This window comes from the organism of the source record quoted next, unplaced genomic scaffold, assembly GCF_019419815.1.
Source record: "Pyrus x bretschneideri cultivar Hongxiangsu unplaced genomic scaffold, Pyrus_bretschneideri_v1 Contig32, whole genome shotgun sequence".
In the NCBI taxonomy this organism is placed as follows: Eukaryota; Viridiplantae; Streptophyta; class Magnoliopsida; order Rosales; family Rosaceae; genus Pyrus; species Pyrus x bretschneideri.
Window position 1 is genome coordinate 848802 of NW_025999635.1, and position 26007 is coordinate 874808.

At 37.3% G+C, this 26007-nt stretch overlaps 5 protein-coding genes across 7 annotated transcripts; 3 read left to right on the plus strand and 2 right to left on the minus strand.

Moving 5' to 3' along the window:
* Window positions 1-35: 35 nt before the first annotated feature.
* LOC103966646 (protein IQ-DOMAIN 3) lies at window positions 36-2635 on the plus strand. The gene is given in 7 exon segments (XM_048590804.1): window positions 36-78; window positions 81-109; window positions 202-573; window positions 890-1117; window positions 1256-1375; window positions 1540-1996; window positions 1999-2635. Coding segments are annotated over 7 exon segments (1494 nt in total). The 3' UTR covers window positions 2244-2635.
* A 1298-nt stretch (window positions 2636-3933) lies between these two features.
* Window positions 3934-6009, plus strand: LOC103966647 (mitochondrial import inner membrane translocase subunit TIM14-1). Of its 2 annotated transcripts, none has more exons than XM_009379840.3 (4): window positions 3934-4030; window positions 4723-4736; window positions 5039-5228; window positions 5632-6009. In XM_009379840.3, exons 1-4 carry the CDS (start codon window positions 3978-3980, stop codon window positions 5786-5788), a joined length of 414 nt encoding a protein of 137 aa, XP_009378115.1. In that variant the 5' UTR covers window positions 3934-3977; the 3' UTR covers window positions 5789-6009. The 2 variants fall into 2 exon arrangements, with proteins under 2 accessions (XP_009378115.1, XP_009378116.1); XM_009379841.3 differs by having other exon boundaries at window positions 3937-4030; window positions 5078-5228.
* A 5360-nt stretch (window positions 6010-11369) lies between these two features.
* Window positions 11370-16990, plus strand: LOC103966648 (mitochondrial substrate carrier family protein C). The gene is given in 8 exon segments (XM_048590406.1): window positions 11370-11625; window positions 11628-12509; window positions 13590-14007; window positions 14324-14468; window positions 14587-14702; window positions 14821-14899; window positions 15616-15849; window positions 16353-16990. Coding segments are annotated over 8 exon segments (2481 nt in total). The 3' UTR covers window positions 16704-16990.
* A 388-nt stretch (window positions 16991-17378) lies between these two features.
* Window positions 17379-19554, minus strand: LOC103966649 (ATP synthase subunit d, mitochondrial). Of its 2 annotated transcripts, XM_048590407.1 has the most exons (6): window positions 19361-19554; window positions 18795-18876; window positions 18069-18133; window positions 17878-17964; window positions 17673-17785; window positions 17379-17562 (listed from the first exon to the last, which is right to left on the minus strand). In XM_048590407.1, exons 1-5 carry the CDS (start codon window positions 19529-19531, stop codon window positions 17684-17686), a joined length of 507 nt encoding a protein of 168 aa, XP_048446364.1. In that variant the 5' UTR covers window positions 19532-19554; the 3' UTR covers window positions 17379-17562; window positions 17673-17683. The 2 variants fall into 2 exon arrangements, with proteins under 2 accessions (XP_048446364.1, XP_009378120.2); XM_009379845.3 differs by having other exon boundaries at window positions 17379-17785.
* Window positions 19555-22876: 3322 nt separating this feature from the next.
* Window positions 22877-24339, minus strand: LOC103966675 (LOB domain-containing protein 1-like). The gene is made up of 2 exons (XM_009379872.3): window positions 23904-24339; window positions 22877-23509 (listed from the first exon to the last, which is right to left on the minus strand). Exons 1-2 carry the CDS (start codon window positions 24264-24266, stop codon window positions 23180-23182), a joined length of 693 nt encoding a protein of 230 aa, XP_009378147.2. The 5' UTR covers window positions 24267-24339; the 3' UTR covers window positions 22877-23179.
* Window positions 24340-26007: the final 1668 nt, after the last annotated feature.

Here is a 26007-nt window from a genome sequence, read left to right on the forward strand (position 1 = left end):
TTTGTGTTTTTTTTGGCAGCATGCTTTGCTAGGAAATGGGGAGGAAAGGGAGTTGGTTTTCTACACTCAAGAAAGCCCTCACCCTTGATCCAAGGAAAATAAAGATCAGGTTTGCTTAACTGGTTTAATTTGATCTTACATCGTTGTTGTATCGAAAACTAATACGAGTTTCTGATCTGAACAATTGTACTTTCATGCCAGAAGACTCACAAGTCAAAGAAATGGTTTGGGAAGTACAAGAACGAGGATGCGGTATCTTCCTGCGAAGAAACCGCATTGGTTAACCCTGCCCCCGCCCCTGCTCCTGCCCCCGTTAGTACCCCTACCCACCCTCCACCTCTGACCCCGCCTCCAAAAGAAGATGTCGAGTTAGCTGAGGCTGAGAATGCACAGAACAAACATGCTTACTCTGTGGCACTTGCCACTGCCGTGGCTGCAGAGGCAGCTGTGGCTGCTGTTCAGGCTGCCGCAGAGGTTGTTCGCCTTACAGCTGTGCCCATGCCCCGTTACACTGGAAAGTCGATGCTGGAGGCTGCAGCTATCAAGATTCAGACTGCTTTCCGAGGGCACTTGGTCTGTTTTATTTGGCTACATTGTTCTATAGTCCTATTCGTTTCATTAAGATGTTTGATTTGTGATAAAATGCAAAAGTATGTCAGTTTTTTTCTTCTAGTTCTGTTGAATCAGTTGAACGGTTGGTTGTTCAATTTTAGTGATCACATTTCAAGGCCAACTTCTTATGGATAAGGGGATGCTGACAGCAGTTTAGAATTATGTTTAATTTAGTAAAGCAGTAAATAACAATCTGTAACAATAGCTTCGATATAACCATTATTCGGCGATGAGCTGTATGCGTTAGATGAGGTTGTGCTGCGATTTGTGATTTCAGGCAAGAAGGGCGTTACGAGCTTTGAGGGGGTTGGTGAGGTTGAAATCATTGATAGAGGGCCAATCTGTTAAACGACAAGCAACTACCACATTAAGATGCATGCAGACTGTTGCTCATGTGCAGTCTCAGATTCGCGCAAGGAGGATTAGAATGTCTGAGGAGAATCAGGCACTTCAGCGACAGATCCAACAGAAACAAGAGAAAGAGCTTGAGAAACTCAAAGCTTCTGTAAGTTCCCTGATATATTATGCGCACTTGCATCTTCTGTTCTCTGAGTTCAATCTTCGATTTGCTTCATCCTCTAGTTTTATATTTATTTCAGGCTTTAGTCTTCGTTTTTGTGATATAATAAGCTCGTTGTGACAGATGGGAGAAGATTGGAATGATAGCACAGAATCGAAGGAGCAGGTCGAGGCAAAGCTACAAATGAAACAAGAGGCTGCTATTAGACGAGAAAGGGCGTTGGCCTATTCATTCTCTCACCAGGTAGCTTACTTTTTGCTTTTGAATTTTTTTACAGGATTACAGGAAGTCTATCGTCGGCGATTTTGAAATCCGATTTGAGATTATGCTGTGATGAATCTCATTATTCTTTTTAACATATTGATCAATCTTCTAACTTAAACTGACCCAATAAATCTACTTAACAGAAAATGTGGAAGAACTCTCCGAAATCTGAACACCCGACCTTTATGGACCCCAGCAATCCCCACTGGGGTTGGAGTTGGTTGGAGCGATGGATGGCTGCAAGGCCATGGGAGAGCCGAAGTACAGCAGACTTCAATGACCGGGCCTCCATGAGGAGTGCTGCAAGCCGTGCCTCCATGTCTGTGGGGGAAATCACCAAAGCTTATGCTCTTCGTGATAAGCCTTCTCCTAGGACCCCTACTGTCCTAAGATCAAACAGACCTTCGAGTCGCCAATCCCCTTCAACTCCTCTCTCCAAAGCACCATTGTCCGCATCAGTAACCAGGAGAAACCCAAGAGGAAATGGTCGGGGTGGAGATGAGGACTCCAGGAGAACGCTAAGCATCCAGTCAGAACGCTTCAACAGGAGGCATAGCATGGCAGGATTTTCCGTCAGAGCTGACGAGAGCCTTGCAAGCTCGCTTCAGTTCAAAATTACAGGACACCCACGAAACCAACAAAGGCCAGGTCGAGGTTGGCAACCCTAAACTCAAACCAGTCAGAGAAGAACGGAACACCATCAGAGAAAGGATCAGTGACGTCTGTAAAGAAGCAGCTGTCATTCTCTGCTTCCCCGGCTGGACCAAGGAGGCACTCCGGTCCTCTTAGGTATGATTCTAGCTCCATTAAAGGCACTCCAGTGCACGCGAGGAAAGGCAGCAGGTAGCTAGTGATCAGTCTAGTGAAGAGAGAGAGAGTGTGCATGTAAAATAAAAGCAAGCATGTAACTTAGGTAGATGTTGCTGAGTTGAAGAAGATTGAATAAAAGATTGGCCAGCCTTGTTAGAGGGTGGAGGAGGAAGAGAAGAGACCAGAAAAATCGATCGGTTTGTGATTTTCGTGTCTGTTTCAGTTGTCGCCATGATTAATATCAACACCTGTTTTCTTCTTCATCTCAATAAACTTTGTGTCGTCGTGTTTCGAGACTGTTACATATAATGTTGTAGCACATGAGGATTGGTTTGGGGGTTGAACGTTAGTTCATGGTAGCAGAAATATTGTTTCCTTAGTTGTCTGCAGATTGCTGTGGTTTTTGATATCTTTTGACTCCTCAGTTGCTTGATTTTTCAGTTGATCAGGTTAATTTGTTTCTTTCTATAGATAGCGTTGATCTTGCCCTTTTCTTTTTGCTACTTCTCTAAGATTCATCAATCCAACCATGAATCTCGTCGGATCGGAGCTTTTACCTCCTCGGGGTTTTTTCTTTCGGAGAAAAGCTTCGGTTGAAAGTTTCGTGTAATAAGACAGGTTTGAGAAAATTCCTAATATGTAAACCCAATTAAATCGTCATATTCTGGTGACAAGGAGAACATTTTGCCCAATCAAAACTTTTTATAACTTAACATGTAGGATGCGGGTGTGTAGTTTTGAAAACGTACTCCAAAGTTAAGTTTGTTCAAAACGTAATACAGTTTGGTGATATTCTTTTTTACTTGTAAGTGAGAAGTTTTAGGTTTGAATATCGTAGACGACGAATTTAGTACCAAATTAGATTGCACATTATGTGACTTAATCAAATTCTCCCCTCCCCCTTTAGTGTAAAATATATTATTGTACTAAAAAAAATTATTTCAAAATTGTGTCTGTTATTATAGGAGAGGGATGCTCTCCGAATCCCTTTCTCCTAATCCGTCAAATCAGGAGATCCGGACTATTGAAATTTGATCCAATAGCTGAAGTTATTATAACTTTTAAAATGGGCCCCTGTTTGTACATGTTGGATCAATTTTCAATGGTCTGGATTCCCTGATTTTGGTATATTAGGAGGAAAGGATTTGGAGATGATCCCTTTTCGTGAAGAGGATTTCCGTTATTATAAGCCTGTTTAAAATTTATTTGATAAAGGCATTATAATAATATAAAGTTCTATTGACTAGAAACACTTGGAATTTTTTAAATACATGTACAAAAAAGAAAAAAAAGAACTGGATTCCCAGGAAGCTGAGCCTCTAGAGCAAAGAATCCAAGCTTTTGAAATTTAATACAACGGTTACAATTATTATAACTTTTAGAGAGTTCCCATATTTGTAACCGTTAAATCAAATTTCAACGGTCCGAATCCTTTCCTCAGCCTGACAAGCTCAGGAAACGATCCGGTTCCCAAAAAACACACCTAATGTAAACACTTTTCACCAAGAAGTACTTTGTACAAAAGCAGTCCAAACGAGCTTACTGGGTGCAACCCCTTAATACTTTGACGAAAATGGGCCTAGACAATCCGAACTTGTCCAGTGGGCCGTCGTCGTATAAATGGCGGTTACACGTGGCTATATGATAGTACCCAAAACTTAATTGGACGAATGAGAATTTGGGAATAAGGGATTAGGGATAAAAACATGTTGGGCAGAGAGCACACAGTATCTTCTTCCCCAACTCACAACCAGCTTCGAGAAGCCTCTGAATGAAAGACAGGCCCCAAATTCTCAGCTCAGTCACGATACATTCCACGATATGGTGAGAAAAATCTCGTATTCCGAGCCGCATCTTTTGTTTTTTCACTCTCCATTTCTATTCCCAAGTTCAAATTTTAATGTGATTTTGGTCACTAGGGTTCGTAAAGTTTTAAGTTTTGTTGAAATTTTGAATATTGGTTGTTTGCATTGGATTGGGGTTTGCTTAAAATTTGTGGGTTTGCATTGAATAGATTGGTACAGCAGAATATCTACTAAATTTGATTTGTTTTATTAGCTTCATGCTGCATACACATATACATACATCCATATATACATATATCTAGATATATATATATATATATATATATATATTTTGTATTGGGAGTTTTAGAACAAAAGGATTGTATTGGCCACATGGAGAAAACTGGATAATGGGTTAATCTTAGGAATAAAATGATTAAGGAACTTCTTCAGGTTCGCTAATCAAATTATTTTATCAAATCTTGATGAAATCTCCACATTTTGATTCGATATGCATTCCTTCCAGTTGTCTGGTCATTATTGGATGTTTTCGTCTCTAATTAGCGGCATCCTGATCTGTTAGAAACCTGTGCACATTCCGGTATGTTTAAATTTGACTTTAAGATGGCAGGACCGTTATGTCAAATAATTTCATGCCCTGTATGCATTTGATTCGATATATCTGTCTCGCACGCATATATTGTTTCAAACTATTGTTTTTCATATTCACAGGTCAGGACTGTGTGGTTAGTGCCTTCATTTGATTGTCCAAGTGAGATTTTTCCGTCTAGGATTTGGCTCCCTGTGTGTGTGACTGTTAGATGATGGTGCCTTTCTGCATTGAACTATGTAGATGATGTAATGTTATTCCAAAAACTAGTGGGAATGCACCTTTGTCATGACGTTGGGCAAATGGCGCTTGGAATATTGGAGGGGAACTAAGTCGGAAGGAGTTTTATCAGATTAAGAATGCCATTGAGATTTAGTTCAGAAAGATCGTAGAATTAAAATGATAAATTGCAATTCTGTAGAATTAATGAAATTTTAGATGTACTTCAGGCTACACCATTTTTGGCTGGTCTTGCAGTAGCTGCTACTGCCCTTGCTGGTAGATATGGTATCCAGGCTTGGCATGCGTTCAAGACACGACCACCAAAAGCTAGAATGCGGAAATTTTATGAAGGTGGCTTCCAGCCGACAATGACAAAGAGGGAAGCAGCTCTTATTCTCGGTGTCAGGTAAGCAGATTTTATAATGTCGAATATAGAATCTTTTCCTAGCTTAACCATTGCTGTTTATTTATCCACAGTCAAGGAAACTGAAAGGAATATTCCATCAAATTATAACAAAAGATGTTTTTTGGAGATCAAAATATTAGGTGCTATTCTGTTTCATCATTTGGCAAGTCTCGATTTCAACCAAACATTAAAACAGAAAATTGATTATCTTGTCGAATCAATGACCTTGTAATTGACTTGATTCTAGGATATATGTAGTTATCCGAACCAAGTCAAACCCTAAAAGAATAGAGATAGAAAAGATTCGAGAGTGATGCTTGACACTTTAATGTTGAAGTTGTGGTCGTGTTGTCTTCTCCTATGTTTTTAAGCGAAATTGATTTTCGTTCTTATGGTTTGACAGGGAAAGTGCAGCTGCAGACAAGGTCAAGGAAGCACATAGAAAGGTGATGGTTGCGAACCATCCTGATGCAGGCGGCAGTCATTACCTTGCTTCCAAAATCAACGAAGCCAAAGATGTGATGCTCGGGAAGACAAAGGGCAGCGGATCAGCATTTTAACGCATTTGAAAATACCTCGACTTCAAGTAGCGTGCTAATCAGTAAAATAATCCCCCTTCACTAAGTTGTTTTGCTGGAATGTGCGATTTTGAGAAACATAGGAATTCCGTTGCACCTGTCTGTGTAGGTTCAAATTTATGTTAAAATTAATTGTATTCAAGTTTGTGATATTGAATGCCATAAAAAGGGGGGAAAAGGAAAGGCCTTTCTCATTCTTTTAACATGCTTTTTGTAGTTGAAATTGCAATTTGAAACAGAAAATGTATTTCCGCACACTATTTTTCTTCTCTTGCACAAAAAGAAATAGGGTTGTGTTGAACAAGAAAGTAAGTGTGCGGAAATCTTGAAATTTTTTGGACATCCACCATAAAAGTAACAGAAATCACTTCATAACCTAATTAGAATGTGACAAAAACCGAAGCAAGGGCTTCTTTCAAGATGAGCAGCCTATGATTTCTGCTCAAGTCAAGGGGTCGTTTCTTCTTATATGCAAATCACAAACTAATATATATGTATAGGTAACGTATTAAAAATATGTATGAAAAAGAATCTACACAAGCGTAGAACTGTGACTGATTTGTAAATTTTAAACAAGAATAGTACAAAAAGTGAATAAAGATTAGAACTTGCACAAAACAATGGGCCATTAGCCACCATTCATTGTCATGCCTTGTTATCAAAGGAGGCAATACCAATGATTTAGAACACACAAAGCAATTGGTTAGAGCATTGTATATAATATATATGGGCGGATCTTGACATCAAATTTAACCCAACAGTCATACAATCTAAGATTTTGGTGATTTTTGGTGAATATGGTTTGTTAGGGAAAACTTAAAAGATAAGATAGTTCAGATCGTTGAAATACATTATAGATAATTCAACAAAAAAAAAAATGTAAAAAAAGTGATGCCATGAATCCAACCGTTTGTATATATAATATACAAAAGATATGGATTGCTAAACAGCTAGAGTTTAGCCAGAGAATCTTGAATTATGATGTTTCAAAGTGGACTAATATCAAAGTTTAATATATAAGGCCAAAACTCCACATGGGGCCTTACAAGTGGTTATTTATGTAAAAACAAATAATGGGGTCATATCTGTTCTGGAGGTCAGTTTTGGTGTCACGACTTCGACAAAAAGATTAGGACAAAATTACCTCTTAACCAAAAAAATTTAAAAGTAGTTCAATATAATATATCAAACAAGGTAGGGGTAATTTGGTCATTATAAAATATAAAGTGAGAAGAGAGATAAAGAATAAAAAAATGGAAGGATGAGTGAAAATTGATGGTGCTCACATGAAGGGAAAAGAAAAATATAATAAAAAATAAGAAAAATCATGAATATTGTGTTTAAAACATCTTAAAACGTGTATAATGCTGGTTATAAAAAAAGTATTTCGCATGCGAATAATAATATGATTAAATAAGTTGTCAAATGATTTTTTTAAATTTATTTATAACAAACGATATTATCTACACTAAGAGAAAAGGGGTGGGCTTAGCCTCACAATGAGCTAACAATAATGTGATTCAATCAGTTGTTTATTAAATATTATTTTATTTATAAAAAAAAGTATTTCTGTCACATCCCGATCCGGGCCCCCACCACAACCCGGGCTCGATCCACCACCGTAGCACGATATTGTCCGCTTTGGGCCCCCGACCACGCCCTCACGGTTTTGTTTCTGGGAACTCACACGAGAACTTCCCGATGGGTCACCCATCCTGGGAGTGCTCTCGCGCGCTACTCGCTTAACTTCGGAGTTCCTACGGAACCCGAAGCCAGTGAGCTCCCAAAAGGCCTCATGCTAGGTAGAGATGAGAATATTCATATAAGGATCACTCCCCTGAACGATGTGGGATGTCACAATTTCGCGCGCGGATAATAATGTAATTAAATTAATTGTCAAATGATTGTTTTTTTTAAACAAACGATATTATCTACGCTAAGGGGAAGATGGTAGGCTTAGCCTCACAATGGGTTAGCAATAATGTGATTCAATCAATTGTTTATTAAATATTATTTTCTTTATTCTTAATGTAAATTCTATAGAAATCTATTTTATTGGGTAAATTCAGCTGCTTTAATTGGTTTATCAGGGATTTCTTATAACATGATCTAAAATTAATCATTTATTTCAAATATTTGACTTTCTTTTTATCAATTTACGCATATAAAATATATTTAAAACGTGTAAGTAGCGTGTAGCACGCCGTGATCCAAAAAATGTCTCCTGCACGCGCATGCGCGCATGCATGAAGGCTAGTTATATAATAAAGAGAATGTAAAAGGTCAATGGTATTTGGTGTCACCAAGCTTCAACAAAAATGCCCCCAAGACAAAAAACTTCAAATGCATCCCAAAATAATGCATCAAATAAGGCAGAGCCATTTTCATCATTTTAATAGTAAAAATGTCATTTGCACGCGAATAATAATGTGATTGAATTAGCCTTACAATGGGCTAACAATAATGTGATTCAATTAGTTGTTTATTAAATATTATTCTCTCTATTTTAAACAAGTTCAAAACATCTTAAGAGGCGTGTAATGCCAGTTATAAAAAGGTCTTTCGCACGCGGATAATAATGTGATTAAATTAGTTGTCAAATGATTGTTTTTTATTTTATTTTAACAAACGATATTATCTACATTATAGGGAAAAGGGTGGGCTTAGCCTCACAATAGGCTAGCAATAATGTGATTCAATCAATTGTTTATTAAATATTATTTTCTATATTCTTAATGTAAATTTTATAGAAACTGATTTTATTATGTGAGTTCAGCTGCTTTAATTGGTTTATAAGAGGTTTCTTCTAGCATGATTTAAGATTATTCATTTACTTTAAATATTTCACTTTCCTTTTGACAATTTGCGCATATAAATACATTTAAAACATGTAAATCATGCGTAGCACGTTGTAATTCAAAAAATACCTTATGCACTGGCGTGAACGCGTGCATGAAGGCTAGTGTTATATAAAATGGGAATGCTAGATATTCTCCTCTTTGTTCATATACCTTTGTCAAGACTCAAGGCTCAAGTTCTGAAAATTTCAGGGGACTACATTATTGTACCGTCTTGCTAGTAGAGGTGAAATCTATTTATGTTAGTGGACTCTGTTGTTAATAACTTAATAGAAAGGTGATACAATATCATCTACCAAAATATGATATGCTTAGAATTCAGATTCGATATTCTTACTCAATAACATAAAAAAAAAAAATTAAGAATAATACTTAAGTCGTGACCAGTATGACCATTTAAATTGCATTGTTCTTACTCACTAACATGGATTAACAAGTATGTGTATATGTCCTCTTGTTTCTAAATCTCAATGACAGTTGCACTTTTTCTTTTTAATTAGAAACGATAATTTGATATTGCATTTATGAAAGCAAAACAAATAAAGAGGTATTAATTGCATACAATACTTCAGTGACCAAAAAATTATCTAATGAGTGTAGTCAAATTCAAATTTAAGAGGATTTTAAAAGACTTTAAAATCCTAGTGTAGTCAATTAAAAGATTTTAAAGGATTTTAGAATCCATTCAAATCAGGTGTAGTTAATTAAAGATTTTAGAATCCTTTAAAATGTAGGTGTAGTCAATTAAAAGATTTTAAAGGATTTTAAAATCCATCCAAATCTAAGTGTATTATAAAAATTAAGATTTTGGAGGATTTCTATAAGTTGTGGATATTGTGGGATTTGAGAGCCAAAAGTATATATAACCAAGACTAACAAGAATCCAACCTCACTCCCTAGGATTTCAAATCCTTCAACTACAATCCACCAAAATCCATTCAAATTATTTAAAAATCCATATGACTTTTGTAGAAGTCTCCAATCCTCTTAAATTCTATCAAATCTATTATTTTTTAAATCCTTTAAAATATTAGTTTGACTACACTCCATAAACATACCAATGTATATTATTGCTGGTTATAATTGAATTGTCTTTTAAGATTTATAATAAATTTTGTCTAACTTTAAGACCAGCTATTATTTCCACAAAAAAACTCATAGTTTCGAATCGAAAATCATAATTTTTTTTTTTTGGTTGGTATTTATTACAAATAACACATTTGGATATAGAAACGGATAAAAAATACGGTTGGCTTTTAGAGGATTTTTAAAAATTGTGAATTAAAAAAAAAAAAAAAACTAATAAGTGGCAAAAACAAAAGACGCCAGGAGCTCAATGTACAAGTCCTGCCTTGTCACCCTTTATCCATACAGCATTCATTATCCGACTGGATGCATGTTTTTCACGAGAAGCATTTTTCTTCACAAGTATAACTACGGTGTATGATTACTATACACTTAATTATTTGTTATGTCTTATTTTATTAAATTTTAGTTAATTTTCATATTAAATGGTAAATTTGTAATTTTGACAAAAATTAATGAAGATTAGATAAAATGACATGCGGTAGATGATGGGGTGTATCATGAGTATATACTATAGTTTTTGCCCACTTATTAGTATGTAAGTATATATGTTTTTTGAACAAATGATATTACCTACAATAAAGGGAAGGGATGAACTTAACCTCATAATGACTAGCAATAATGTGGTTCGAATTCGTCTCTGACAAGAACTGAATCTAAGAATCTTCACTTATAAGTGAAGAGGAATACCATTATACTTTAGTACTAAGTGGTAGTATATAAGCATATAAATTAACGATAAACTATGAGAGTTTATGAAGATGTTCATTTTGAGAAGTATCCTTAACATTTTTCCTCTACTTATTATAATTGGATGATTTTAAAATTTGAAAATTTAGGTCTATTCATTATACAAATTTCGAAATGTAAAATCCTCATCAATGATAGATAGATTGATAAACATTACTGTCACCGACCAGTAAATAAAAATATTCTCTTATCCGTTTAGCAAGATTACTACAGAATAACAATAAATAATGAATAAATAAAAAATATTAAAAAAATGCAAAAAATTAAAATTAAAATTTGCAAAAAAAGATAGGCCTGGTCTTTTGCTCCCTCTTGTTCTTCACTTTTGGTTTTGTTTTTGTTCACTTCTTCCTCCTCCTCCTCTATCCGCAACCAATTCCTCTCGCTCCCAAATGAAACGTAGATTCTGTCCAAAACCATCATCAAATCTGCAGGCTTTCTCTGAATCGGGCACCCCTTTTCTGTTTTGCGCACCCGCTTACCGTTTCATATGGCTTTCAATCCGTTTCTGCCATGCAAAAGTTGGCTCTCTGCACTCTGAAGGGTCGACGAGAAGCAAAAAGTGGAGGGATTTGAAGCTGATTGGAGAAAAATGGAGCAGCCCATAATGCGCGCATAGGGTTTCCGGCGTTTCGGATTCAACAGTCGGTGCACCGCTTGTATTCGGATCTCATCCGGTTGGTCCACGGTGCTGTATGGTGTAGTTCTTTTACTGTATGATGTTTTGTGGAATAGTTTAATCGGTTTTTGCTAAATTTGGAAGAAAGTTTGTGCTTTTTTTGTATGTTTATGTCTGTAACGGTGGTTGTGGATTGAAGTTTGGCGGTTCTATACATAGGAACTGAGATAATTTTGAAGTTTTGTAAGTAATGTTGTCTGCGAGTGATCCAATTGAATCGTTTTTCAATTCGATTCAGCTGGTTAAGGAAAGGCTGTCGCCACTCGAATTGGGCATTCGAAAAGCGGCCAAGGACTTCGAGTGTTGCTGGGCAGGGCATAAGAATGAGGTAAACGCTGCTGAATTTATTACTCAATTCAGTGGTGGTGATAACAATGGTAAAGTTAAGATCTTTGGGGGAAAGAAGAAAGCTGGTGAGTGTGTCGCAGTTGGTGAGGAGAGAAAGAAGGAATGTTGGTTAAGGTTCCGATAAAAGCGTTATTTGGGAAGTTTTCGCCAAATTCGGGGAATGGAAATCGACCTGAGGTGTCGGATAGTGGGTTGAGAGAGAAGGATTGTGACAAGGAGGATGGGTCTTGTGTGAACTGCATGCAGTTTGCCGTCACTTGGTCTGTGTTAGTTAATAGTTTTGTTCAGGCATTTCCAGGTCCGTTCAAATTGGGTAAGAAGCGGCTCCAGAAAATGAGCAACGACGACAAAGTGTGTTCTTGTAAAAAGCCAAAGGTTTCGGGTGACTTGAAACAGAGGGAGTCTAAGGAACAGAGTGTTAAAATGATTCAGAATGAAGCCGTGTCACATAAAGAAGGAAAACATGTATCACTAGAATGCCTTATTGGTTTTGTTTTTGATCAACTTACCCAGAATCTTCTGAGGTTTGATCAGGGTGTTCAAGAGAGTGATTGTAATATTTGTGACACTTCCAGAGAGCCGCCTTCTTCCTCTCAAAATGATCATTTCAGGGTGATCACTGGTTTGTTTGAAGGTCAAAAAGCAGATGTAAATGGGTTGTGGGGAAACTTGAAGTTTGCTAGAGTTGGAGGAGTGCCATCAGGCGTTGTTGGAGTATCCTCTTCAGTTAATGAAGAAGGTGATGAGGATGTTACTGCAAGTAACCGGGCAGAATCAGCTGGCAATTCACCACAGAAGCTTGCTAGTGATTTACTTAGTATTCCACTATCAAATGTAGAGCGTTTGAGATCCACGTTATCCACCGTTTCATTGGCCGAACTAATTGAACTTGTGCCTCAGCTGGGGAGACCTGCCAAAGACTATCCTGACAAGAAGAAGCTATTCTCCGTCCAAGATTTCTTTAGATACACAGAGTCTGAAGGTACACTGTCTTTGGTAACTTTGGGACTTAATGCTGATTGTGGAAATGAATTTTGTTTTGCCTAGAAATTAATGCTTGTTTTTGTCTTTTTCTGAATTGAATTTGTAATATACAAGCTATACGAAGATGTTAACTTGTTCATTTCCATATCTGTCCTTATTATCGAAGGAGCCTTTATTTTGTCCACTGCCCACTTTCACCCCACTTTGCTCTATGTAACTGATGCATCTGATGCACCGGATCAGCTGAGCTTACCATTGGCTAGGATTTATTGGTAAACAAACGAAGATATTTCCCTGTTGTATATTACATGCATAAATAATCACGTAGTCAGGCCGTTTCTTACTGAGTCCCGTCTAAGAATTTATTTATTTTCCACTCATAGTAAATAAGCATATATGTGTTTCTGTATTGGTGTTCTGTGAAAAATTTAGCTATAAGATACTTTGACACAGTTTCTTTAGTGAGAAGATGTGTTTTAAAGTTACAAATTGATTGATTCAAGATGTTGCTGACTTGTAAGTTTAAGATAATTTGTCTGAGGATGATCTTGTCAATGCATTGCTAGTCATAAAAGAAAATAAGGTAGTAAGAAACCTGCCTGATACAAATCTAAGAGAAGTCTATTTTCAACTTTGTCGAATTCATATGAGCTTTGCATGGGACAAAATAGATTTTCACATGATACGAGCTCCATAAGTGAAGGCCATCACAACCTGTCCATCCAATATCTTACTTAGGAATAATTGTCAGGGCATCAACTATCATGAAAGTACGTAGAGCATTGATGGATCCAGATATACGGTATGATAATTAAGGATGTGTTAATATTTGTCTGAACTTCTGAGAATGCCAACAAAATGCTTACACTTTTCAAGTGATGCAAAGAACATAGCGTCCATAAACTTCCATTGGCACATTTGAGTGAGAGAGAAAGTAATTATCACTCATCTTTACCTAATTGCTATAATTCATGGTAGTGATGAGCTCCTAAATAATTTGTTTATTTTGCCTCATCGAATACATTCTTTTGCATGTAAATTCTTTAATTAACACATTTTACACCATGAATGTGTCTAGGAAGGAGATTCTTTGAAGAACTGGATAGAGACAGTGATGGGCAAGTCACTCTGGAAGATCTCGAAATTGCAATACGAAAGAGAAAATTGCCACGGAGATATGCTCATGAGTTTATGCGTCGTACTAGAAGTCACATATTTTCAAAATCATTTGGTTGGAAACAGTTTTTATCCTTCATGGAGCAGAAGGAACCAACCATTCTGCGAGCATATACCTCTCTATGCCTGAGCAAGTCTGGAACACTGCAGAAAAGCGAAGTATTGGCCTCACTTAAAAATGCAGGACTTCCAGCTAATGAAGATAATGCTGTTGCTATGATGCGATTTCTCAATGCTGATACAGAAGGATCTATTTCATATGGACATTTTAGGAATTTTATGCTCTTACTCCCTTCTGACCGACTTCAAGATGATCCTCGGTAAGATGTATTTCTCATTCAATTAGTTTCCTTTATAAGTTCAGCTGATGTCAGACTGGTTTTTCTGTTGAAAACGTTCCATGGTTCGTTCTGCTTTTTCTGGTTCTGAAATGGCAACTGTTCCATTATTGGTAATTGATACATTTATGTGGAGAATGAACTTTTCAATGAATTAGGAGTAAAGCAGAATTAATTGAAATTCAGAAATAATATCCATGTGTATATATTTAAGAAATTACCAGTTAGCTAGTGCCTAGTGTACACAAGTTAATGGGATACTCCTAGCTGACAGTAACTTCCTTCAAAATACATACAGGAGTATCTGGTTTGAAGCTGCAACCGTTGTTGCTGTTGCACCACCAGTGGAAATACCTGCTGGAAGCGTACTAAGATCTGCATTGGCAGGGGGCCTTGCTTGTGCTCTATCTACTTCTTTAATGCACCCAGTTGATACAATTAAGGCAAATTCTTTGTCATAGGAACTTGTACTCATGTACTCGGAGTTAAAAATTTCTGTAATTGGTGATGCTTCTCTTTGGTCTTCTATCCTAAAATGCATCATTTCTTTATGTTTGGCAGACTCGAGTACAAGCATCAACATTATCGTTCCCCGAAATTATTTCAAAGCTTCCGCAGATTGGAGTGCGGGGATTATACAGGGGCTCAATTCCTGCAATTCTTGGACAGTTTTCAAGGTTTTTTTTTTTTTTGGCCCCCTTCCCAACCATAACAGTATCATGATGAATCAGCTATTTTAGCTAAACTTTGTGTAATTCTCCACTTTCTGGCTGATTTTTTATTGTCACATTTCAGTCATGGCCTGCGAACTGGGATTTTTGAGGCAAGTAAACTTGTGTTGATAAATGTTTCTCCTACGCTCCCAGATATACAGGTAATGATTGTTATTCTAATCTTATGTTTTTTTTTTTTTTTTACCTCTCTCCCTTTAGGTACTAGCATCATACTTCCATCATGCCTCTGAAAAGACATTAATATCTATTTAAACGAATGCAAGTTCATTTTGTCTGTTCATTTTTTCCATTCGTACTAATGATATCAAATTATAGTTTATTTGTACATCTCCACAATTCTCAAGAAGGCTTCATCTACTTAATATTATTGCTTTTCCATCTTAAGTAAGAACGGCTTCTTAAAAAAGTAATTAACTATCCTACTTTGTAGTCTGAGAAAAGTTAAGTATTATGTCTTTTACATTTTTTCTTCTTTGTATGGATTACAACTATATCAGATAGTATGATGTTCGCTACCCAAAGTAAAAAAATGTAATAAGTATGGCTCTGTTAGAGCAGCTTCAACCGGTAGTTTCCCCATCCTTATCCAAACCTTAGTACCCTTTGAAAATGGTTCTCATGCTGCTGCTGGCTTGCTCCCCCCACCTCCCTCTTCATTCCCCCTTACGGGCATATGCTATGCAGCCTATGCCCAACCAAAACAATTGAATTTGAAGTGTGTTGTAGACTGTAGTTGAAAGAAGGGAAATATGAATTTGAGGTGGGTGGTAGTGGGTCTGTCTCTGTCGTGAGCGACTCTTTTTCTGTTAATGCTGTTTTGAAACATGATAAAATCTATTTTCCGGCATCTCAACAGGTTCAATCTCTAGCATCATTCTGTAGTACATTTTTGGGAACAGCAGTGCGAATTCCTTGTGAGGTGTTAAAGCAGCGGTGTCAGGCTGGCCTTTTTGACAATGTTGGGGAGGCTCTTGTGGGCACTTGGAACCAAGATGGTCTTAAGGGTTTCTTTCGTGGGACTGGTGCAACTCTTTGCCGTGAAGTTCCATTTTATGTCGCTGGCATGGGGCTGTATGCTGAATCAAAAAAGGTACAGTATTTTCATAAGCAACCTTCCTTTCTAGCCACAAAATGTATCTTGCTCTCATATTCTAAGATCAGGGTTGTTTAACCTTGCCATGAAGCCTGCTACTCAAATTGCTCAAGTTGCATCCCTAATATACGAATAAAAAAGTTTCAAAATTCATTTTGGGAGAAGGCAAAGTTTGGCTACATTATGCTTATCTTTTTGATACAACTACCTAGTATAACTGGAAAAGGAAGATTGTGAAATGTAATATGACTTGACAGTGACACAACTGATGCCCAAATATGAGTTACCATGGCATTTTGTGGCGACGACGATAGCTAACAGCTGTGCATTAATGCCATGAGTTCCGGGTTTTGTCTTCTAAAGTGTTGTTCCACTGCAAAATCCTGTTCTTCATATCAACAAGAAATTCTTTATTTTAATAAGCTCACTTTGTTTTGAGTGTAAATAATGTAATATATTGCTGGATTTGTTTTCATGAGTTGACTGTTTTGCTGTTTCAGGCTGCCCAGCAATTTTTGGGGCGGGATTTGGAACCTTGGGAAACAATTGCAGTTGGGGCTTTATCTGGCGGGTTAGCAGCCGTTGTCACCACTCCCTTTGATGTGATGAAAACAAGAATGATGACCGCTCCACAGGGTCGACCTGTATCAATGTCAATAGTGGCCATCTCTATTCTACGCCACGAGGGACCGCTTGGCTTATTCAAAGGAGCGCTACCAAGGTTCTTTTGGATTGCTCCGTTGGGTGCCATGAACTTTGCTGGCTATGAGCTTGCTAGGAAGGCGATGGACAAAAACGAGGACATAAACAGCGAGCAGCTCCAACAAAAGAAGGTGGTCGGTAGTGGATAAGCGCTTTTTTCTTTGAAGTAATGAGATTACTATCAACCGATTCATCTCCCAGTTATTTGAAATTAAAGCAATTATATGCTGCCGGAAAATTTTGACATTCTTTCCGAATTTACTAGCAGCATTTGCTTGAAATTTCCATCAGTCGACATACCTACCTTCTCGTTTTTGGGGTCAGAAATTGTAATTCCTCTGGTTGTCTTTTGAACTTTTCTGGTCTTCCGGCGATGACCGTGAAAGTACCGATGACGTTATTCTGTACTTAATGGATTATTCACAGTTTTGTACGATCTCTGCAGTTAGTACGTTCCTTCTCTCTTTGATTTTACATTTAACCAGAACGTCTAAATGTACATGCCGTCTTCCATAAATGATGGTTTTCTTTTAATGCTCTGTTTCCTTTTGTACGGACGAGCAACGTATATTATACATTTGTATGCCCGGGAGCAAACCCCGGGCTAAGGGGAATGTATACTATACATTGATGCGTGGCCTAGGCGACAATGCAAAGGATTACTAACGTCTCCTCTTGAGAAAAGCAGTACGGCTGAACCTATATTGTCACGTCTTCACGCGATTATAGGCACGGAGAGAGCTTTAAGGTTTCCGGCATAAAATTGAACCGGAATCAGGCTCTACAAGAGCCTCCCCTTACAAATCCGATGGAATACAAAGAAATCGATGAAAACTATATTCGACTCATTTGTAATTGGGGAAACATTGAATACATAACACAACTCTGGATACAACAGAAGCATTCCACAATCCGGATGCTGCCGTTATGTAAATGTAACGAGACGGATTTGCCTACTGGGGAACAAGCCCTCTTGAAGGGTTGCTGTTGAAGCTCAAATTCGTCAAACTGAAAGGAACCAGATTACAAAGAAACTCAATTTGGTTATCCTTATTATTAAACAAAAAGGGGATAAATATGACGCGACGCGTTCCAGAAATATTGCCAAACATTGAAACCTTGGATGTCATCAATAGCCCCAGTTGTCATTTCGGATTTCATCGTCGAATTTCTTCTTCAGCTCTGGATGCTTCTCAAAGTACTCATCTGCAGTCATGGTGCTTATCTTTTTCTGTTGACAAAAAACAAAACAAAAAAAATTGCAGTGAGAAATTGTACATTCGACAAGCACAAGGTTAGCACGGGACTATTTCTATCCAATACCTTCAACTCTTGCACTTCAACTATCTCCTTCTCCAAACGCTCAGACTCCTTCAAAGACTTTTCCTCTGCTTCTTTTAGTTCCACCAACTGTACCGCACAACAAAATATAAAGCACCCATAAAGTTAAAAATGAAGGATAGATGGAGAGAGTTAGACAGAGACAACAGGAGAGAGAGAAAGAAAGAACTAACCAATTGATCAAATTTAGGCTTGTACTGAGGAGTGACAGTGTCTACGTACTTGGGGATTTCAACGCCTGCAAAAATTTCGTTGTTTTGTCTTTAGAGAAAGAAAAGATACACGAGACATGATAATTAGGTAAGAAAACTTAACAAGGCTCTCTCTCTCTCTCTCTCTCTCTGCTCTCTCTCTCTGTCTCTCTATAAATCAAGATGAGACCTTCAGTTCTGTACAGGTCATTAGACTCAATGACTTGCTTTTATTAGTCAAAATAGCTTAACTAAAACTCTTTTAGGAGGTGGGTGGATACAACACACCATTCTTATCAACTCAGTTAACTACACAAGTTTGATAAGGCTCGTCTCATCAAGGAAGGGTTTCTGATCTATTGTTAACCAAGCATAAACATTAAGGAAGTTCGTAGCAAGTAAAGTGTCAGAGAACAAAAAACTTAATTTCAACAATAGCAATAAAGCATCCTATTATTAGGCGCAAGTATTTCACAAAAGACTGCAAGACAACCACATCGTTATCAGATACCAAAGCCCAAGTTTTCAGCTCAAACCAGAATACTCGCATGATACAGAATACTCGCATGATACAAGACAAAAAACTCCCACCACAGCAGACCTACGTAATCAGTATATAAGTGCAACCGCAACTAGTGTAATACATGACAGATTCATGGACGCATTATGCTAGTGGGATGCATTCATTAATCAAGTCAGAAAACATACTGTCATAAGCCTCTTTGTACATATCCACCAAGCGAGACCCGATTCCTTTCCTGTAGTACTCCCAGTCTATGGGTTCAGGCTCCTGCATACCAATGAAAATTGGGAATCAGAAAATTGAATGAAAATCATTACAGGAATGTCAACAAGTGAAATTAATGCAACCATAGATGCAATAGAAATCTTCAAAATAACACAATTGTGTAAAAATCCATACATAACTTCCATTTCGCCGCAATTTCCCATATAACTAGGTGTTATACACAAAATTTCCAATCCAAATTACCCGAGGCCATCGACTCAAATCAAATTTAACAGCTTAAAAGGCTTACACCAATAATCCAAATCAGTACTCAGCGTAAAAGTAATGAAATTTGACAAAACCGAACCGACCCATTTTACAAATCAACCAAATAACACAGGGAAAACAAACAAAAATCTCTAATTTAACGAAGTACAATCCAGATGAATAAACTTAGAAATGAAGCAAAAAAAAAAAAAAAAAACAGCTAGAAGTCGCAGAGATCTAAAAAAAAATGTAAGCGATTGAGAGATGGGTTCGTAGGGACCTGGCTGAACTTGGTCTGGAGGGTAGTGTTGACCTCGTCGAAGGCGCGACGAAGAGAGGAGAACTCTTTGCGAGCCTCATCGGAGACCAGGAGCTTGGCCATGCCCTCCCAGTCGATGTTCCTCGAGGCCTTGAAGGCCACATCGGCCACTTTCTTCCCGGCGCCGCTCATTTTCTCTCTCGCTTTCTCGCTGGCCAAACAAATGCGGAATCAGACGATCAGATGCCCCTCTTGTTGCTGCTGCTGCTGCTTCAGCCGAAGGGAAACGCGCTACTGTCTATAGTGCCTGGACCGCTGGTGGCTTTTGGGGTTGGAGTTACAGGTCATGGGCTTTGCTTCTTGTTATTTGGGCCTGGTGGCTTAGTTATGGTTGTGGTTGGTCGGTGATTAATTGGGCTTCTGAGCCCAAATTATTTTACTATATGTTTGACCAAAAAAGTAGATGGGACCTACCAGGACCCATAAACATGATTGACCCTCTAGATTTTTTTATATTAAGGTTCTCTAGATTGTGGTTGTAAACAAATTGGTTAGAGTATATGTGGTTTCGATATTAATCTAGTTCAAATCCTTTTTCTGTAGTCCTAGAGGTAGAATATCCCTTGTTTGAAAAAAGAAGATGGTAAGCTTGAGTTTTTACATGTAAGTTATTTATTCTCATCTGTAAATCAGTACAGAAATACAAAAACAACTTATTAATCATAGAAATCACTATTACTAAGATCTAATGTTATTCCTCCCAAGTTGTATTTGACAGGAAGAAAATAAAATAAAAACAGCTAAGAGAAAACCTAGATGATTGATGGCATGTAGAATATAATTCCTTGTATTGATGTGTGTAAAATTTTCTAAATTATATAGGATTATGTTAATCCCTATCAATACATGGGACAGTCACAGAGAAGACTCTGGGTCAATTAAATCTATTTTGACAAGTTGTTAGGTTAGATTCTCTCTTATTTGCTTAGTCATACCAAATTATGACAAACTCACCGTGCTGATCCCAAATTCTTCCACCACCAAGTTTTTTTCTATTAAATTGGTGACTCTAAGTCATAATATTGATCTTGATCTTTGGCGACTCGAAGCACAAGGCAAGCCAATAGTCGGTCATCAAATTGGGGTGCCCGTCATCCAACGACTACTTCAACACATCCCACCCCACCAAGCCCCCTTGTTCCTTCAACGTAAAGTTCTTAATTAGCAGTGTGTTCTGGCAAGTAAACATTGGCCGTACATAGTGTCTCAATCTTTCAGTCTCATCAGTCACGACAAAGGGTAAGTGAGAAAGAAGGTAGACGGAAGTTACCATGATTCATGAAGGTTGGACTGAAAACAAGACTTTATATATTATACAAAGCGTTATTTGGAACGATTGGATGTAAAGCGTATGAAAATGGTTTTTTGAGCTTGACCTTAAGGGCCTGGGCTCAAACTACAAAGTATCAACGAAAGGGACCCTTAAAAGTAAAAATACTATCGAATTGTAAACATATAAAGATGGTTGTACAGTTGTAGTTGACTCAAAAAATGTATATTTTGAGCGCTTTAAATCTAATTTCCACGTTAAAAAAAAAAATGTACAAGAGAAATGCATGATAATAGATTCTGAGTAATTAAGGAACGAATACTATAAGAGTCAAAATGTTAATTATAGGGTTTCTTGTAATCATATAATCTAGATTGTATAGCCTACAATGTAAATTTACACATATGCTTCCTCATGAAGAAGAGAAACACAATACAAAAAGGATAGTGTTATTCACACACTCATTTTTACCTCTCATACACCCTTGCTTATTTTTGGCCACTAATCTTCTTCAATTCGTTCAATCCGACTAGAAAATTGAGAAATGTATGTGAGAAATAAAAATGGATGTGTGGATAACGCTACTCTTCAAAAATTCCCACAATCTATAGCACGGAATAGTAACATTGATCTTCTTAATTGCTAGAGGCCTTGAAGTTTCATAAGTGATCGTTGACCCTAAGATGAACTCAACCCGAAAGAAAAATATGTGCTAGTAGCGTTTGAACTGTGGACCAAAATAAATTTCTTGAACGACGTTGGGACAGCCGGGAATTAAGGTACTAGACTTTGAATAATGGAGGGGTGGTCTTCCTTAATTCCTAGCTTATAACTATCCTTCCTAGTCTCTTCTCTCGACCACCACAAGACCGACTATGTATATTTTATATTCCTAAACTGGTTATCTGGTTCACGTTTCTAGCTAGTGACTGTCGACAACATTGGAGTGCAATGCGGTACATTGACACAGGAAACCTAGCATAACTTTAGTTCAACTAGGACCAATCATGAGAGAGATCATATTTTTCTACGAAATATTATCCGAAAGTCTAACACATTCTTGTGTACGGTTGTCTCAGTTCTCACAAGATACGAGTTGAGAATGTGGATGTGTGTTCTTTACCTACTCTAATGCTAACTTCTTGTGAAAGAAACGATGCTTGCGTCAGTGCTGATTCTATACAAGAGGTTTTTTTCCCCAATAACGGTTGTAAGTCTCTTGAAATAGTAAGAGCCAGTTATGTAAAATGGAATATTACATCATCACGTTCGTGGATATGTAAAATGGAAATGTAATATTACATCATTCATTTGGGAGAAATGTTAAGGATATTCTCTCAAACTAAGATTTTTTATGGACTCTCTATCACCTCACAGTTTGACATTAATTCCCGTGCCAACATTATATAACACTGTATCAAAAACATAATAGAGAGTCCATGAACAGTTCTACTCTTGATAGAATCTCCTTAGCACTTCTCTTCATCATTCAATACATAGAAGAAATTCAGAGACGGTTTGCTCTTTATTGCTTGACTTTCAGCAAACCACACCAAGGCTTTTTTGGTCTGCTCGTGTGCATTGAAATGGAGGCATGTTCATATATCTAAGCGGCTGCTTCTTCTTCTTTGTTGGGCCTCCGGTCCTCATATACCACTGTCCCAAAATACAATGGTGGCCATATTCTTTTCTCCTTGCATTCAGAAACTGGGATATATGTTGATGCATAAAAATGGATCAACGAAGATTAATAGATGCGAGGTAAATCGAATATGCATAAGCAACTGGTGGACTGAACCACTCATAAAAACATAAGATGTATGTGGTTCACCTTAAAGGACTACGTTCATACGGTTAGAGTATGATTTCGTTATGTTAATCAGTGTGATTACATGCTACTGAATTCAGAAATATTCAACCAAGTTTTACTTTGGTCACGTGAAAGTTGGTCATGGAATGGTTAACCACTGTTGTCACTATGTTTCGGGTTAAAATTATTCCTCATTTCTGTAGAGTAGCTTATTCATCAATTCAGTAATATTATCGCTTGTAATGAAAAATCAATAAAAATCATTATGGCATTTTGAGTCTGTGACGTCATGACATCTGAATAGCTGAAACATAGAAGCTGAAGATCAAGGGAAAGTTTGACAATGAAACAAAGAAGACTATTATATCACCACATATATATATATATATATATATATAATTAGGTTACCAAAACATTGCTATGAATTTGATACAAGAATTATTTAGTACAGACTAAGAATAAAAGACATTCCGGTCTCCAAAACCCCCTTCCTTTATCTTCCCAATATTACAACTAGAGAAATTTAAAGTTTTACAATAATATTATTTAAAAGGACAATACTGTGGAGACATCTATTTAAACCATAACTCTTACAAATAATTTCTGTAAGCCTTAATTAACTAAGAGATGGTCACTTTATTGGACAATTTTTCCCAAGTATCTTTTTCCAATGTGAAATGATCAAGATCCAAATTACTGTTTATGTCCAGAGAGGCTCCCAAGTCGTGCCCAAATTGTTTTCATCCGGAAAACAGCTTGTGTCATTGCAATTAGACTGTTGCTGCTGCAAAATGGCTTGTTCTTTAGACTGTGTCATGTCCATGCAAATTAGGGCAATCAAATTGCCTTGCTCGCATTGCATGTTCACTAGCTCTGCCTGTGCCTTGGCCAGTTGGGCTTGGAGCTCACCGACTTGTTTCTGGAGCTGACAAATTGCTCCGGCGCAGCCATAAACCGGGTCGCGAATTCTGGCATTGGCTTCGTAAACCATGCTGCTCACTGCATCTGCTCTGTGAGACTCTGGAATTTCCTGCAAATTTTTCATACATGCAGCTTTTAAATGAGGGTCAACTCAAGGGTATGTTTTAATTGAAGTCTACTATATTCTCGGACTATGAATCTGAATCATTGATAATATTAACTTTTACATGAACGCGTGGTTTAGAAGAAAACTTTGACTCTTTTAAGCAAAACCCAATTCCAAAAATAAATATTCTTACAACAACGTATGCTTTCACATTCATTGAAGAGTTTAATAAAGCCAGCAAATTCTACTTCAACAAATGAAAGTTGAAAAAGTGTTCCTCATGACTTTTTTGATATTTCTGACCAAATCCCATGATTAATATATGTATTAGGCAGTTAGTGCAGTAAACAGACGATAATGAAACGTATTATTATTAACCACCTACTGAACTAATTACCTGCAAGAGCTTGATGATGTTGCTAGCTCCAAAGACTCTGTGGGCAATAGTGAACTTAAGGGGCTCAGTAGGAGGGAAGTATGGCGCTAAAACGCACTTCTCCACACACCGGCGGCGAAGAATCTTGCAGGCGGCGCATGGGCTGAGAACCACAGGTGGTGGCGGCGGCGGTGAAGGATAGGTCGGAAATGGATTAGTAGCAATATTACTATTAGCAGCATGAGGAGAAGAATAATTAGATAAGTGATGAGAGTTAGGGGATGGAAATGGTGCAGTACTGGGAGAAGAAATGGCGGAAGACAGAGAGTGGGAGAATGGAGGTGGACTTGTAGGAGTGGTAGCAGTTTTGGCAATGAATTCCATCTCTGTTGTTTTTAGGTGTGCCTTTGCTTTAGTTATGAGGTGCTTTGAGTTATGGAGTTAAAAAGCCAATGGCTGTGTGCACATATAAATAGAGAGCCTTAGAGAGGAGCTAGAGCACCAAGCAGTCTGGAAAATAATACAAAGAGGGAGGGGGTGGGGTGTAATTAAAGTCAACGGTGGGAGATATTTTTTAGTATGACCGTTACACGGAGTGGTACACCACGTGTCACTATACAATGGTGGGATGTGTTAAAATGTTAATAACTTAAAAAATAAAATTTCTTACAATTTACATAAAAACACATGGTGTACCATCCGTGTTCACGTCACAATGAAAAATTTCTCCAAAGGTGGAGAGCATTCGTGACGTTAAGGTAGTGTGACGTCATCAGTTTGAAGTCGCATTATTTTTTGGTTCAAGAGAGCAATAAGATTATGTAAATTAATTAATCTCTATTTTGTTTTCAGTTTTTTCATCCTCTATCTTTTGATAGACAAAAAAGATATTTTAGTACACATAATAATCATATTATTTGCATATATGGATCCTACATTAATTCATTATTACAAGTAATAATATATCTTTGTATATGAGACGTGGTAAATAACTTTTCAAAGGATGTTTCAGTGTTTGAAATATTGATATACACCTGTTTTGAAAGATATCTCGTACTAATTAAGTACAGTAAACTTTTGAGATGTAAAAATGAATGAAATTTCTCATATTGACAGATTGCAACAAAATTTAGCCAAAGTAGCACCCCAACAAAACCTAAAATTCATGTAAGATTGATATTTTCTTCTGAAGAGATTAACGCTCATAGTTCAAGGGAGGCGACCTTTGGGTGCAATCAAATTTGTAAATAAACTCATATTAAGTAGAAGAAAGCCTTTTTCATCCGAATCTGGCGTACTTGCATATTTTTTGGACTGAGATCATGATTATCGTTCGTGCATGGGCACATGGAGATACCTAATTAGGAAAAAACCTGTGCATCCACACCGCCGGAGCACTGTAACTGACATCAGATGGAGCACAAGGTAGTGAAGACAACCCAGCTACATACTAGGGAACTTGCCAACGTACGTATTCAGGCATGCGGTTTAAACAGCAGGCATGACTAAAAATGGCACGAAAAATAAACCCACCTGCTACTTCAAGGACATGCATGATGCATCAATATTCAAAACTAACCTATAAAATAGGTCCAGCAAACCCTAGATTCCTAGGACCTCTCTGGTTGATGTATCGGTGGGACCTAGCTAGCTGGTATATACACATCAAATAACGAAATGGCGGTATATATCCTTGAATTAGCTAAAAATACGACGGCTAGCTATATGGGCAAGATTTTCAAACATGTTAAGCGGTAGTAGCGCAACAAGCTAGAGCTAGTACCTAGACGGCTAGGCATGGGCTGGATGGGGGTCTAGATGGATAATGTGAATTTAAGTAAATTTATTATATAGCATATAAATAAATTTTTGCTTATATTTAAATATAAATAATTTCATCGGGATACATAAATTGCAAAACAAAATGACATATAGATTATAATGTATGAATATAAAGAAAACATGGGGAAAAAGGATGTAATATTTGTTCATTTAAGTATTCAACAAGTCTCTTATAATTTATTAAAAAAAATAAAATGCAAATGAAAGTTATCTATTTTCTGTCTAAATGAGAGTTGCATCCTAGGCGGGTCTGGGAAGGCAAGGTGGGTGCCTTGGCGGTCTA